This window comes from Phocoena phocoena, chromosome 2 (genome assembly GCF_963924675.1).
Source record: "Phocoena phocoena chromosome 2, mPhoPho1.1, whole genome shotgun sequence".
Classification (NCBI taxonomy): domain Eukaryota; kingdom Metazoa; phylum Chordata; class Mammalia; order Artiodactyla; family Phocoenidae; genus Phocoena; species Phocoena phocoena.
This window is the reverse complement of record NC_089220.1, coordinates 25,079,025-25,092,223: the sequence shown is the minus strand read 5'-3', so window position 1 is coordinate 25,092,223 and position 13,199 is coordinate 25,079,025. Positions and strand designations below refer to the sequence as shown.

The window sequence follows — 13,199 nt, the reverse complement described above, 5'->3', positions numbered from 1 at the left end:
CCGATCTGGAGTCCGCCACAGGGGTTTGAACCTTGCTTCTATCATTTACTAAGAAGGTGATATTATTGGGCAAATTCTTTGACCCCTTGGTGGGTGCTTTTGTCATCTGTAAAAGTGTGGGGTGTAGGGAGGGGCTACCCACCTCACAGATGTGAGGAGTAAATAAGAATCTAAGGACTTATATTAGGATGAACTACATGAAGTTGCCACTTCTGGGTCAAAAGGGTCAAATGTTGGCAATTTCATGTGGTTCAGCCTAATAAGATGTCTGGTACATGCTGAACACTCAAATATTAGCCCAAAGAAACCTAGCATTTGAGCAACCTGCTACGCCATATTGCTTTTACTAAATGCGAGGCCACTGTGTTCTTTGTTTTTTAGGATTTTTTTTAAAACTATTTTCACATCCAGTCGAATATTTTGTCTTTTCATCAAACTTTTGAACCTTCCCCCAGGTTAAACATGGAGTTTGAAAATAAGGAATTCATTCGTTCACGTGTATCTGTCTCCAAGTCAGTAACTACCGCTAATGGGAGCCCTTCCCCTTACCTGGCCAGCTATAATAGCCTCCCGATTAGTCCTGCTATATCTACTCGTTCTCACTCTCTCCTCCCCAAATGCTGTTGGTTATTCTTTTCTTTTTCTAATCAACTTTATTGAGATATAACTTACATAAAATAAACACACCTATTTTAATTGTACAGTTCAATGAGTTTTGACAAATGTATATATCCAGGTAACTACCACCACCATCATGACTTAGAAATTTCTCATCACTCCAATATCCTTCTGTGCACTGCGGGAAAAATAAATATGCTTCAGTGGAAAATAATGCATTGTCTACATACAGTACATCCTTTTTTTTTTTTTTTTTTTTTTAGTACATCCTTTTAAGTTATCTCATTCTAGTCTTTCATTGTCTTGGGGCTGTTTTACAACTTTGTAGGTTGTAAGTAACTAATAGCAAAGCAAAATACTTCTTGTCTATATAAATGCAAATTCTGTCCTGTTCTGTGGAGGTTCGATTGACCACCCTCCCGCTGTGTGGAGGAAATCAGTTTTGTCTTCATTTGTACCTTCACTTCAGTATTCCTGATCTACACAGTTTCTGTTTTTCAATATCTGCTTTGAATTGGCTGTAATACCCTTAACAGGTTTCTCATTAATGAGTTAAATAAAATCTTTCATTTTTACATCTGTAAGAGAGTCGTGATTTTATTCGTTTTTGAAAATTATCTTTTAACAGTCCCTTTGTACAGTTAATCCCTACCTCCCTACCCTTGGCTCCTGGTAAGCACTTCTCCACTCTGTCATCGTAGGTTATAGTCTTGCCTTTTTAGAAGTATCAGTGTAGTCACATTCATGTATTCTTTTGTTTGGCTTCTTTCTTTGAGCATGGTTTTGAGGGTCATCCATCTAGTTGTAGGTGTCAGTAATTTGTTCCTTTTCACAGCTGAGTAGTATTCATCATAGACCATTCTGCTGCTTTTCCCATTAACTATGATAGCATTTGGATTGTTTCCAGGTTGGGGCTATTATGAATAAAGGAGCTATGAATATTCAAGTGCCAATTCTCTTGTGGACATGCTTTCACTTCTCTTGGGTGAAATTGCTGTCAAAAACTTGCCAAATTGTTTTCTCCAACGGCTGTACCATTTTGCATTCCCACCTTTGTCAACACTTGGTATTGTAATTTTTTTTTTTTTTTAGTAATCTTATTTATTTATTTATGGCTGTGTTGGGTCTTCGTTTCTGTGCAAGGGCTTTTCTCTAGTTGCGGCAAGTGGGGGCCACTCTTCATCGTGGTGTGTGGGCCTCAAGTGGGGGCCGCTCCTCATCGCGGTGTGCGGGCCTCTTCACTATCACGGCCTCTCTTGTTGCGGAGCACAGGCTCCAGACGCGCAGGCTCAGTAGTTGTGGCTCACGGGCCTAGCTGCTCCGCGGCATGTGGGATCTTCCCAGACCAGGGCTCGAACCCGTGTCCCCTGCATTAGCAGGCAGATTCTCAACCACTGTGCCACCAGGGAAGCCCTGTAATTCTTTTTCTATTTAGCCATTCTAGAGGGTGGGTGAGTAGTAGAATTTTATTGCAATTTTAATTGGCCTTTCCTTAATGACCAATGATATTGAGCATTTTTGTATGTGTTTATTGGCCATTAATTAGTATACTTCCTTTTGTGAACTGTCTGTTCAAATCTTTTGCCAATTTTTAATTTAATAATCTTGCCTTACTGAGCTTTAAGGATTCTTTATATATTCTAAATAGAGAGCCTTTGTCGGATATATGTACGCTGGATATTTTATCCCAGTCTGCAAACTACATTGTCTTCTGAAATTTTCATTCTGATAAAGTCCAGTTTATCAGTTTTTTTCAGTCATGCTTTTTGTGTCTGAAGAAATCACTGCCACCTAACCCAAAGTCACCGATTTTCTTTTATATTTTCTCCAAGAAGTTTCTATTTATTTTTTATGCTCAGGTCTATGATTTGAGTCAACTGTGGTATGTGACATAAGGTTGAGGTTCCTTTCCCCATTTAATTAACTTGGCACTTTTGTCAAAAATCAGCTAACCATACACATGTGGGTCTATTTCTGGATTCCCTATTCTTGTTTTATTGTTCTATATGACTAATCTAATGCCAGTTGCAGTCTTGGTTACTGTAGCTTTGTACAACGTTTTGAAATCAGGTAGTATAAGTTTCTTTACAAAATTGTTTTGACTATTCTAGGTCCTTTGCATTTCCATATAAATTTTATCAACTTGTCATTGTCTACAAAAAAGCATGCTAATGGGTATTTTTTTAAAAATTGTTTTAAATTTATCTTATTTATTTTTGGCTGCACTGGGTCTTTGTTGCTGCCCTCGGGCTTTCTCTAGTTGCGGCGAGCAGGTCTACTCTTCATTGCGGAGTGCGGGCTTCTCATTGCGGTGGCTTCTCTTGTTGTGGAGCACGGGCTCTAGGCACGCAGGCTTCAGTAGTTGTGACACGTGGGCTCAGTAGTTATGGCTCGCGGGCTCTAGAGCGCAGGCTCAGTAGCTGTGGTGCATGGGCTTAGCTGCTCCGCGGCATGTGGGATCTTCCTGGACCAGGGCTCAAACCCGTGTCCCCTGAACTGGCAGGCGGATTCTTAACCACTGCGCCACCAGCAAAGTCCCAAATGGGTATTTATTTTTTCAATGCTTACAACTTTTCACTGGTTTTCCCCAGTGTGTGAGATAAAGTCACCCAGTGCAGCAGCCCCTACCACCTCCTGCTGAGCCCCACTTCACCATTCTTGCGAGCATCAACCACACTCTTTCTTTCAGATCCTCCAATCCTTAGAAAAGTTTCCTCTATCACCTCTGTCTAAACCAGACACTGGTTCCAATCTTAGCAGGCTCTTTACCTTTCCTTCATGGCACTTAGCAGTTTCTAACACAACATATATGGTTCATGTGCCTATTTGTTTACAAAAGTAGGAACCATAACTTTCTGTTCGCTGTTATCGGTAATGCTCAGTGCAGTGCCTGGCATGGAAACAGCACTCAGTATTTACTGGTTTAATGAATAGAGGCAGATACAGCTTTCAGAGTATTTTATTGGAGCAAAACAATATATTTCATGGGATGATTCTTAAGTCATCTCAAGTAGTTCCCCTTCAGCTCTTAACAGGCACTCTCAAAATGGATACACCTCCCCCAACCCATCATTTATAGCTTGACAGTCATCCAACAACAACAGCAACGAAAAGTCATCTGGCAAAAAAAGGAGACCAGGGAGGGGTGTGGGTAAGGGAGAGAGTGACATTTTAACACAACACTAAATTTTAAAAGGTTTTATTTATATTTCCCCTTCTCTTTCTCAGATTATATGAGCATTACAGGACTGGAGAAGGGTTATCACAGCACCTCTTGCAAATTCCAGTCTACAGGAATGAAAAAATATGGGCCAACAAAATAAGATCTCGCCTCTCCATAAGCTATTTCTCTATTCTTATTTTATCTCTTTCCCCCTTCTTAATGTTAGCTACCTTTATCCAGAGAGGGATCATCAAGACTGTTGGCATGCTGGCTGACATGGTGATCTCACTAGTATCCTGTGAAGAACCATCAAGGATGCTTTTTATCGTTCCAACCATTAACACCACTGAGGTAACAAGACCTAACATCAAGGGTGAAGACAAGTCACCACTCCCCCCTAGTCAGTGATATGTCCCACACTTCCTTGGAAGGCCTGGGCCAAACGACAAAGCTTTGCACAAGAAGCTCGGGAACTGTGTTGGAAAAAGCAGACACTGAGTGGGCTTAAGGCTCCTTGTGTATGGAAGGATCCACTATCCATGCAGACAGCAACAAGGCAGGACACTTGGCACATCAGGGCACTGCTCTTATTTTTACCTTTCATTCAACCTCCCCGTAACTGCTGCAAAAGAACAGAGCTTTGGGTGTGCTTCATTAAAAACACAGTAAAGGCAGTTTAAGAGCCACTGAATTCTTTATGGTCAGTTTAATAAACTCATCATACCACAAAAGAATCACAGTTTATAAGGCCATTTATCACGTGCACTACACAGTAAACAAGACCTTGCCCACAGCTCCCCCAAGTCAGTCACAAGGACGACTGGGATGTGATACCTCAGACTCAGCAGAGACATGAGAATAAACATTTCCAATAAGGGCTCAAGCTAGCCCCTTCGGTTTCCTCCCTAGAAAAGGCTCAATCTGTAGCAAAAGGTGCTTAGAAAACAGAAGTCACTAGAAATGACAAAAGGGGCAACAGCATTTTCTACACATTAAGAGCAAAGGGATCACTGGCCAGTCCTGGCATTTCCTCTGTATGATAAGGGAGGAAGCCAGCCTTCTAACCCAGCTATCTGGGCACATGGCAAATGGCTAGGAGCCTGAACACTGCATTTCATGTGGATAAAGCTGAAGAGAGAATGGACAAGCTTTTCTTTACGTGGAAGGTGTTTTAATTAACTGGCTTAACGGATTAAGCAAACAGCTGCTCAACAGCCAAGAAGAATCCTTTGATTTTCGTAACTCCCTCTTCATAACTCCTGTGGGCTAAGATGATTTTACCTGTGTGAAGTACTCAACAGTTCTTGACCTTCATGAAAGTGGACAGAGGAAAACCACAACTTTCCCATTTTTTCTAACCACATGGGTTATAGCAAGTACAGATTAAAACCTATTCTGTCTTACCTAGAACACCAGGAAAGACACCCTGGGAATTAGGGCACAGAAATTCTTTATACAAGAGAACCAGGAGGGACCTCCCTGGCGGTTCAGTGGTTAAGACGCCGTGCTTCCACTGCAGGGGGCGCGGGTTTGATCCGTAGTCAGGGAACTAGGATCCTGCATGCCACGTGGCACAGCCAAAAAAAAAAAAAAAAAAAGAGAGAACCAGGAGACAGTCAATTGTATTTAAACTTTTCTAGGTGGTTTTGCCACAAATTCATACAAAACAAGAACCCAAATTCTTTTTCACTGCCTATGACATAACTAGAAGTTCTGTGCTGCTGCCCAATCCAGTATGACAAGGGGCCAGAGATCCTCATCAATTTGGAAAGAGGCACATGGGGGAAGAAATAGGGCCTTGGCCTCTGAAAGGGCATCAGGCAAACACGCAGCCCTTAGTAGTTGTGTCGGGTTATTTCTGTTCACCTTCCATGACTACATGAGGAAGAGGGGTGTCTGACCATATGAAATCCTCACCTTATCACGAAAGTTTAAGACAGTGACGAGAAGTTCTTCAAACAAGCAAACAGTACTCTGGGCTCTGGAGACCGGAATGTTTCTTGAAAGGGAAAAAATGTTCCAAAGCAAAGCGAAAAGTTTAGTGCTTCAAAGACCCTGCCCCTGAACATTCTCTTTCAATGCTCTAGAACGTACGCCATATTCTACGGTAAGGCTTTTAAAATAAAGGTGGGAGGAGAATCTGCCACTGCCACTTGATCCATTCTTTGGGTGTGATTTTGATGTCCCCTAGTTATAAACTTCCTGGTTTCTGATGTGATCTGCAGAAAAAGGTGGTATAAACCTGAAATGGATGAAGACAAAGCTAAATAAAAAGAGGGATGAGAAAAAGTAATAAGGATTAGTCACACCTCTATCGACTAACTCTGATGATCAGCCTTGGTAATAATGGTTAGCTGATGCCTGTTTGAATCCCATCAGATTCTTGAAGTAGGCTGTGTTAAACCATGTACTAAACAATACTTATTTGTCCCAGATTTCTACTCTTATATACACTTGTGTTTCCCCAAGTGCTTGGTTAAGTAATGATATTTGTGATATGACTGGACCCTAGATTTATATTACAGTTTCAAGAAGAGACAACCAGTGTGTGTAATGTTCTGTCCTCTAGAAAGTAGAGGTCCTAAAGAGATCACAGGAGTTTTCTCTCTTCAAAATAAATCTGTAACTTAACTGCATTTATCCTGAAATAATTGCATAGCAAAGTGATATATATATATATATATATATTTAAATGCCCATATTAAGTGACATTTTAAGTTGCAGTGACTTCATGCAAGCCAAAATAAAAGACTGGCCATTAAGTTCATTGCTTTAAGTTTGTGACTTCTGCAAACCCTACATCACTAAATAGTAACTTCAGTGCAAAAGCTCTCTGGTTCTAATGGGGTTCTATGGTGAGGACCTAGATGTGCAGGAAAGGTTAGTAATGTATTTTATTTTACAGGACTAATTACTTAGTTACCACAATCTTTTTTACTTCAACTTGTACATGCTAAATGCAGTCCCTGCATCTCTACTTGGTTCTTTTCACTTTTTTCTATTCTTGAAAAAATTAAAATAAAACCTTGGAATACTTCAAGGGCTTAAGGCTCTCAGATGCTGAGAGTGGCCAAAGATAACTTAAGACATGAAAACAAAACTTCACAAACAATAGCATTGCTTACATCCTCCACTATATGTATCTGCACAAAGATACCACAGCTGATGACAAGATGCCCAGGAGAATTTGGACTGAAAATTTTTACCAATAAAAGGAGTGATTTCAAAAATAGAGATGTACAAAACTACTTTCACACAATGTTTTTTCATTCTGTTCCCAGTCCTTCCCCTGTAATACTAAAAGACAAGCTGATCTTGGGTATAAAAAAAGTCAAAAGTTCTCTTCACTTAAGCTTTGGTCAACAGAAGAAAGTAAGAACTTTAACATGGTGATTTTCAGATTTGCTCTTTGGTCAAGCAGTATAAAGCTCGCTGAAAGAAATCCCCTTACTTGGTATGAAAACAGAGTCAAAATAGAGGATCCCAGTTTAGCAATAAATAAGTGTTCAGAATTTCTCAGGGAAAAAATAAGGGGTAATGGAAGGAGATGGAGCCCCTAAAAGTCCCAGATGCCAGGTTAGAACTGCATTAGGACATAAGAATAAAAGAGAAATATCAGAGTGATTTTTTTACGGTACGCGGGCCTCTCACTGTTGTGGCCTCTCCCGTTGCGGAGCACAGGCTCCAGACGCACAGGCTCAGTGGCCATGGCTCACTGGCCCAGCCGCTCCGCAGCATGTGGGATCCTCCCGGACCGGGGCACGAACCCGCGTCCCCTGCATCGGCAGGCAGACTCTCAACCACTGCACCACCAGGGAAGCCCCAGAGTGATATTTAAATGGGTCATCTTCTAAAAAGGGTAAGTCAATAAACTTTAATCCTTAAATTAGGAACATGACAAATGATTTCTGAGCGGAGATTTACCAACATTCTCCTTTATCAGTTGAAACCCTAATATGGACCCAAACCCAGGCAGAGGCTGTCATAGTTTTGAAAAGTGGAAAGCAGTCAGAAGGAAACCACAGACATTCTACGAGGAGCAAGCACCCCTCTCCCCACCACCCCTGCCCTCCCCCGCGCAGGAGGGCATATCGCTCTGCGGAGCAGCTTTGTACACAGAAGGGTGCGGTGTGAGTCCACTTCGGCACCGAGGTCTGACCAGAGGGGGATGTGGGTTCTTTTAAAACATTTAAGTGTTTTAAACAGGGGGTGGGAGTGTTAGATTCCAGCTTGGGAAGAACCCAGAAACTGGACATGCCCTCAGATGGTGACCATTACGAAGAAACATCTGATGGTGAAGGAAGATATCATCTGGTGACCAGAACACAATGGAATAAGACCAAGCCTTGGAGGCTCCTGGCCAGGGAGGGATATACAATGACAGGGAGTTTCAGCAATGTTAGTGTTTACTACTTTTCTTAAATGGCTAAACTTAAGACACGTTAAAACGCTTTGGTTGATTACATGACTGGTTAAACAAGGATTCCAAGGCTGGCAACCTCTGAGACCTGGACTGGAAGTAAGTGGAAGGCACTTGCTCCCCAGGAAGGAGGGCCAGGTGAGTCTTGAGGCTGTAGTGCCAGGGCCAGCAGGAGCTTTGGATGGGCCCACATCTGTGAGGCGGCTGGGAGAGGAAAATGGCCTGCGTGGTTAGCCAGAGACAGGGTAGGGTCAGTGTGATTTCACAAGTAGAATAGTTATAAAATAAAACATTTTTTAATGGACAAAAAAGCAAAGTGAGTCACCTCTTTTTTTAAAGGTGATGTAGCAAAGGAAGGATGTGAAGCAGTTTTTCACTATTTACAAAATATCATTTAGAGTGGAGGTGGCCACCGTCAGTAGTTGAGGAAATCTCTTGCACAAGAAGTGTGGTTCCTGCAACTGGACTGGAAAGGCCACACACTCTCCTGGGTGAGGGAGAGTTCCTTTAGGGGAGCACCAAAAGGCTTAGTCTTCTGTTTCTTCATATGTAGTCTCGTCAAAGGGCCTGTCCAATAGAGGTACCGACCGATGACGGGAATATTTCAGGTGCAATAGGTCCCCGACTTCATCTATCTCCTTTAAAGCCTAAAATATACAAGACAGAGCAGAGGTTAGTCAGAGCCAGGAGGAGGAAGACACATTTGGTGCTTTATTTTTCTAAAAACAATCATGGCAAGATTATCCTGTGGTGGGACCATGTCCAATGCATTTACTCTGAGCAGACTAGAGTCTAGCAACGGAAAGAGCTGCTTTTTGAGCAAGGACATCAGGCTGACCATGAAGAACAGGTTGTGAAGAGCAGGGATGCAGAATAAAGGGTATAATTCATCAAAATAGGACATGCTGGGACTTCCCTGGTGACGCAGTGGTTAAGAATCCGCCTGCCAATGCAGGAGATTGGCAGGGGACAGAGGTTCAAGCCCTGGTCTGGGAAGATCCCACATGCCGCGGAGCAACTAAGCCCGTGTGCCACAACTACTGAGCCTGTGCTCTAGAGTCCGAGAGCCACAAGTACTGAGCTCGTGCGCCAAAACTACTGAAGCCCACATGCCTAGAGCTGGTGCTCCACAACAAGGGAAGCCACCACAATGAGAAGCCCGCGCACCGCAACGAAGAGTACCCCCCGCCTACCGCAACTAGAGAAAGCCCACACGCAGCAACAAAGACCCAACGCAGCCATAAATAAATAAATATTTTTTAAAAAGAGAAAGAGCGTTTTAATATTTTTAAAAAATATATGACATGCTTGGAAGAAGAAGGAATATGTATCCTGAATTTGCCAGGCTGGCTATATATAATTTGTCATTTCTCCTTTTACCCACCAGTACTTGCTCTTTCTGTTATCACACTACCACAAAAGTGAGGAGAAGTCTGCACTGGAATGCTTCCTAGATGCAAGATGAAGAGAGTCCCCAAAGTGGGCTGCTGTGCAGACTTAGTAAGAAAAAGTGGAAGCCAGCAAGGAAAGAAACAGAGCCAGCATTTAAACTCAGGTTTGATTTAAAACCCCCACATCCTACCACTGAGAGGTTATCTTGTCTTTCCATCAAAACTCTCCCAGTATAACTTTCTTTTCTATAAAACCTGCTCTTTTATTTTTCAAATATGTTTCTTATAAAAATTAAAACACTAAGACAAGTGATGAAAAGCCTCTTCCTGATTGCAATTCTAGCCCTACCTGGTAATCTGTGTATGGTTTCTTATATGTACTTAAAAACAAACAAAGAAAACCCAACTCCTGGTTGAAGTATACATACATACAGCAAAGTACACAAATCATAGTTCACACAGTTAACTTTCCAGAAAGCAGCACACAGAGAGTCAGAATAGAGAATGACAATATAAGAAAGGGATATATGTTCAGAATTTCTTAGAAAATATTTAATGGAAGGACAAGGAAATTCTAAGCCCCAGATACCTCTCAGAAAAATCCATGGAAGACAGCAAAAATTTTGGAATCCTAGATTCTAAGGCTTTCTAATAAAAGCACCTGGCTCAGGTCACAGAATGCATTTTCAGGTCATGGCAGCTCTCCAGCCCTGTTATTCACTCCCCAAGCACATGTGGATGTTGCCTAGTGGGTCTAATAGGCTTCAGCTCTGGAGACAATGGCTCTATCTAGGACACCATCTCATTAGACTAAGAAAGGGTAATGTGGGCAGTAGAAGCCCTATTGCCTAAGTCTGACTCTCCAAATTTCCATCACATCATATAAATCTTCTGTCCACTCTCATGGTTGTAATCCCATATGAAAATGTACATCTTCTAGTTCAGAAAAGGGAATCAGTTGATTATCAGTAAATAGACACATATACCTGTTCCTAAATTTAACTTTAAAAAAAATCAGTGTTTGTAGAGAGGAAAAAGAAACACCAATAAATAGTATTCCTTATTTATTCTAGCATAAGAAAAAAATACTCTTCACTCCAAATGTGAAAAATATAAAAAGCAAATAAGAGCTGGACTTCAACATGCTATCCGAACAGTGGTACCTTTGAGAAGAGGTTTAATTAAAAGCTCCATATAGAAACAATTTAAGATTGAATTTCAGCTGAGTGAACCCATTAACTATTTATTCCCCTGACCTCTGATACAGGATTTATTAATTTAAAACAATACATGACTTACTAAGATCACAAAGTAAAGGATATTCAGAAGAACATATTTTTCATCAATTAAAAAAGAAAATGAATAGAGACAGAAAAAAAGCCACAGTAGCCCAAAGGGATCTAGATAACAAGATTATGACTGATACCACACCAAACATCTCAGATGAATGGGTTTTATTTATATAAAAGGTAAAATTATGCGGCTTCCCTGGTAGTCCAGTGGTTAAGACTCTGTGCTTCTAATGCAGGGTGCCCGAGTTCAATCCCTGGACGGGGAACTAGATCCCACATGCCACAACTAAAAGAGCCCACATGCCGCAACTAAACATCCCGCGTGCCGCAACAAAGATGCCGTGTGCCGCAACTAAAGACTCGGTGCAGCCAAATAAATAAATATTAAAAAGGAAAAAAAGAGATAAAATTGTAACTAGAAACTGCTGGTCATGATGTGGGGTTACCTGGTTAGATTAGGAATAATGAAGCATTACAAGTACCAACTGTTAACAAATAGTCTACACTTACACTGAACCTCCAGATCACAGGGTAAGATGGGTTCTTACGGAAAAAACATGTTAATTTAGGGTTGAGTATGGCCCTTGAATAAGAGAATATTCTCAGAGAGTTGTGCACCCCTGAGCTAATAAGCTTGCTCTTCTTCTTTTAAAAAATAATAGCTTTATTGAGATACAATTCACATGCCAAAAAATCCACCTTTTTAAAAGTTTACAATTGAGTGCTTCTGAGTATATTCACAAAGTTGTCAACTTTCATCACTATCTAATTTTAAAGCATTATCACCTCAAAAAATAAACCCCATACTCATATCCTCATTCCTCCTTTCCTAGGCCCTGACAACCAGCAATCTATTTTCTGACCCAATGACTTTGTTTATTTCAGACATTTCCTATAAATGTGGTCTTCTGTGTCTTCTTTCACTTGGCATAATGTTTTCAAGGCTCATCCACGTTGTAAGGGTACAAATTCATTCATTTGCATGTGGTTATCCAGCTGTATAGAACCACTAGTTGAAGAGACTATACTTTCCCCATTAACTAGTCTTAGTCCCTTGTTGAAAATCAATTAGCCATAGATGTCTGGGTTTATTTCTTGACTCTTAATTCTATTCCATTGGTCTATAAGTCTACCTTTATGCTAGTACTCCGCTGTTTCAATTACTGTAGCTTTGAAGTAAGTTTTAAAATCAGGAAATTTGAGTTCCCCAACTTCTATTTTCTTTTTCAACATTGTTTTGGCTATCTGGGGCCCCCTACAATTCCATATGAATTTGATGATCAGCTCTTCTAAAAAAAAAAAAAAAAAAAAAAAAAAGCCATTGTAATTTTGATACGGATTGCAATGGATCTACAGATCTTGCTGTACTCCATATGAACAATATTAAATCTTCCAGCCCATGAACATAGGGTATCTTTCCATTTATTTAAATCTTCTTTCATTTTTTTCAGCAATGTTTCATAGCAATATGCAAGTCTTTCACCTCCCCTGGTTAAATTTATTCCTAGGTAGTATATTCTTTTGAATGCTCTTGTAAATGAAATATTAATTTCCTTTTCATGTGTTCATTGCCGGTGTATAGAAATACACTAATTTTTGTGTCTTTTACTCTGCAATTTTGCTGAATGTATTTATTAGCTCTAGCAGATTAGTTTTTTGTGTGTGAATTGTATAGCATTTTCTATATACAGAATCATGTCATGGGGCCCATTAATAAATGAAAGTTCGTTTTTATCTCATAATGTTCATGTTTACTTCCATAAAAAAATCATAAGACAAAATGACTTCAACAAACCTGTGGTTTCAAAAAATGCACTTTATGCTTAAAAAAAAACCTAAATGGGGCTTCCCTGGTGGCGCAGTGGTTGAGAATCCGCCTGCCAATGCATGAGACGTGGGTTTGAGCCCTGGCCCTGGAGGGTCCCACATGCCGTGGAGCAACTAAGCCCGCGAGCCACAACTACTGAGCCCACATGCCACAACTACTGAAGCCCACGAGCCACACCTACTGAAGCCTGTGTGCCTAGAGCCCGTGCTCCGCAACGAGGAGCCATTGCAGCGAAGAGTAGCCCCCGCTCACACAACTAGAGAAAGCCCACGCTCAGCAGTGAAGACCCAACGCAGCCAAAAATAAATAAATAAATAGATAAATAAATAAACAAATAAATTAAAAAAAAAAACCTAAATGGAAGGCAAAGTCAAATAATCCTGCAAGTGGATCTTATGAGAAAAATATTAGCACTCTCAACTGGTAAACACGTTTGTTGGCAACAGAAATCTAACAAGATATACTGGTTACATCTAAATTATTTCTT

General features: G+C 40.8%; 1 protein-coding gene across 1 annotated transcript in view; it reads right to left on the bottom strand.

Moving 5' to 3' along the window:
- Nucleotides 1-8,481: 8,481 nt before the first annotated feature.
- The window catches only part of SPTLC2 (serine palmitoyltransferase long chain base subunit 2), a 109,521-nt gene continuing 104,803 nt past the window's right edge, over nucleotides 8,482-13,199 (bottom strand). The window contains exon 12 of the mRNA XM_065871866.1: nucleotides 8,482-8,848. Within this exon, the coding sequence (XP_065727938.1) occupies nucleotides 8,729-8,848 (120 nt within the window). The 3' untranslated portion in view covers nucleotides 8,482-8,728. The remainder of the gene's footprint in view (nucleotides 8,849-13,199) is intronic.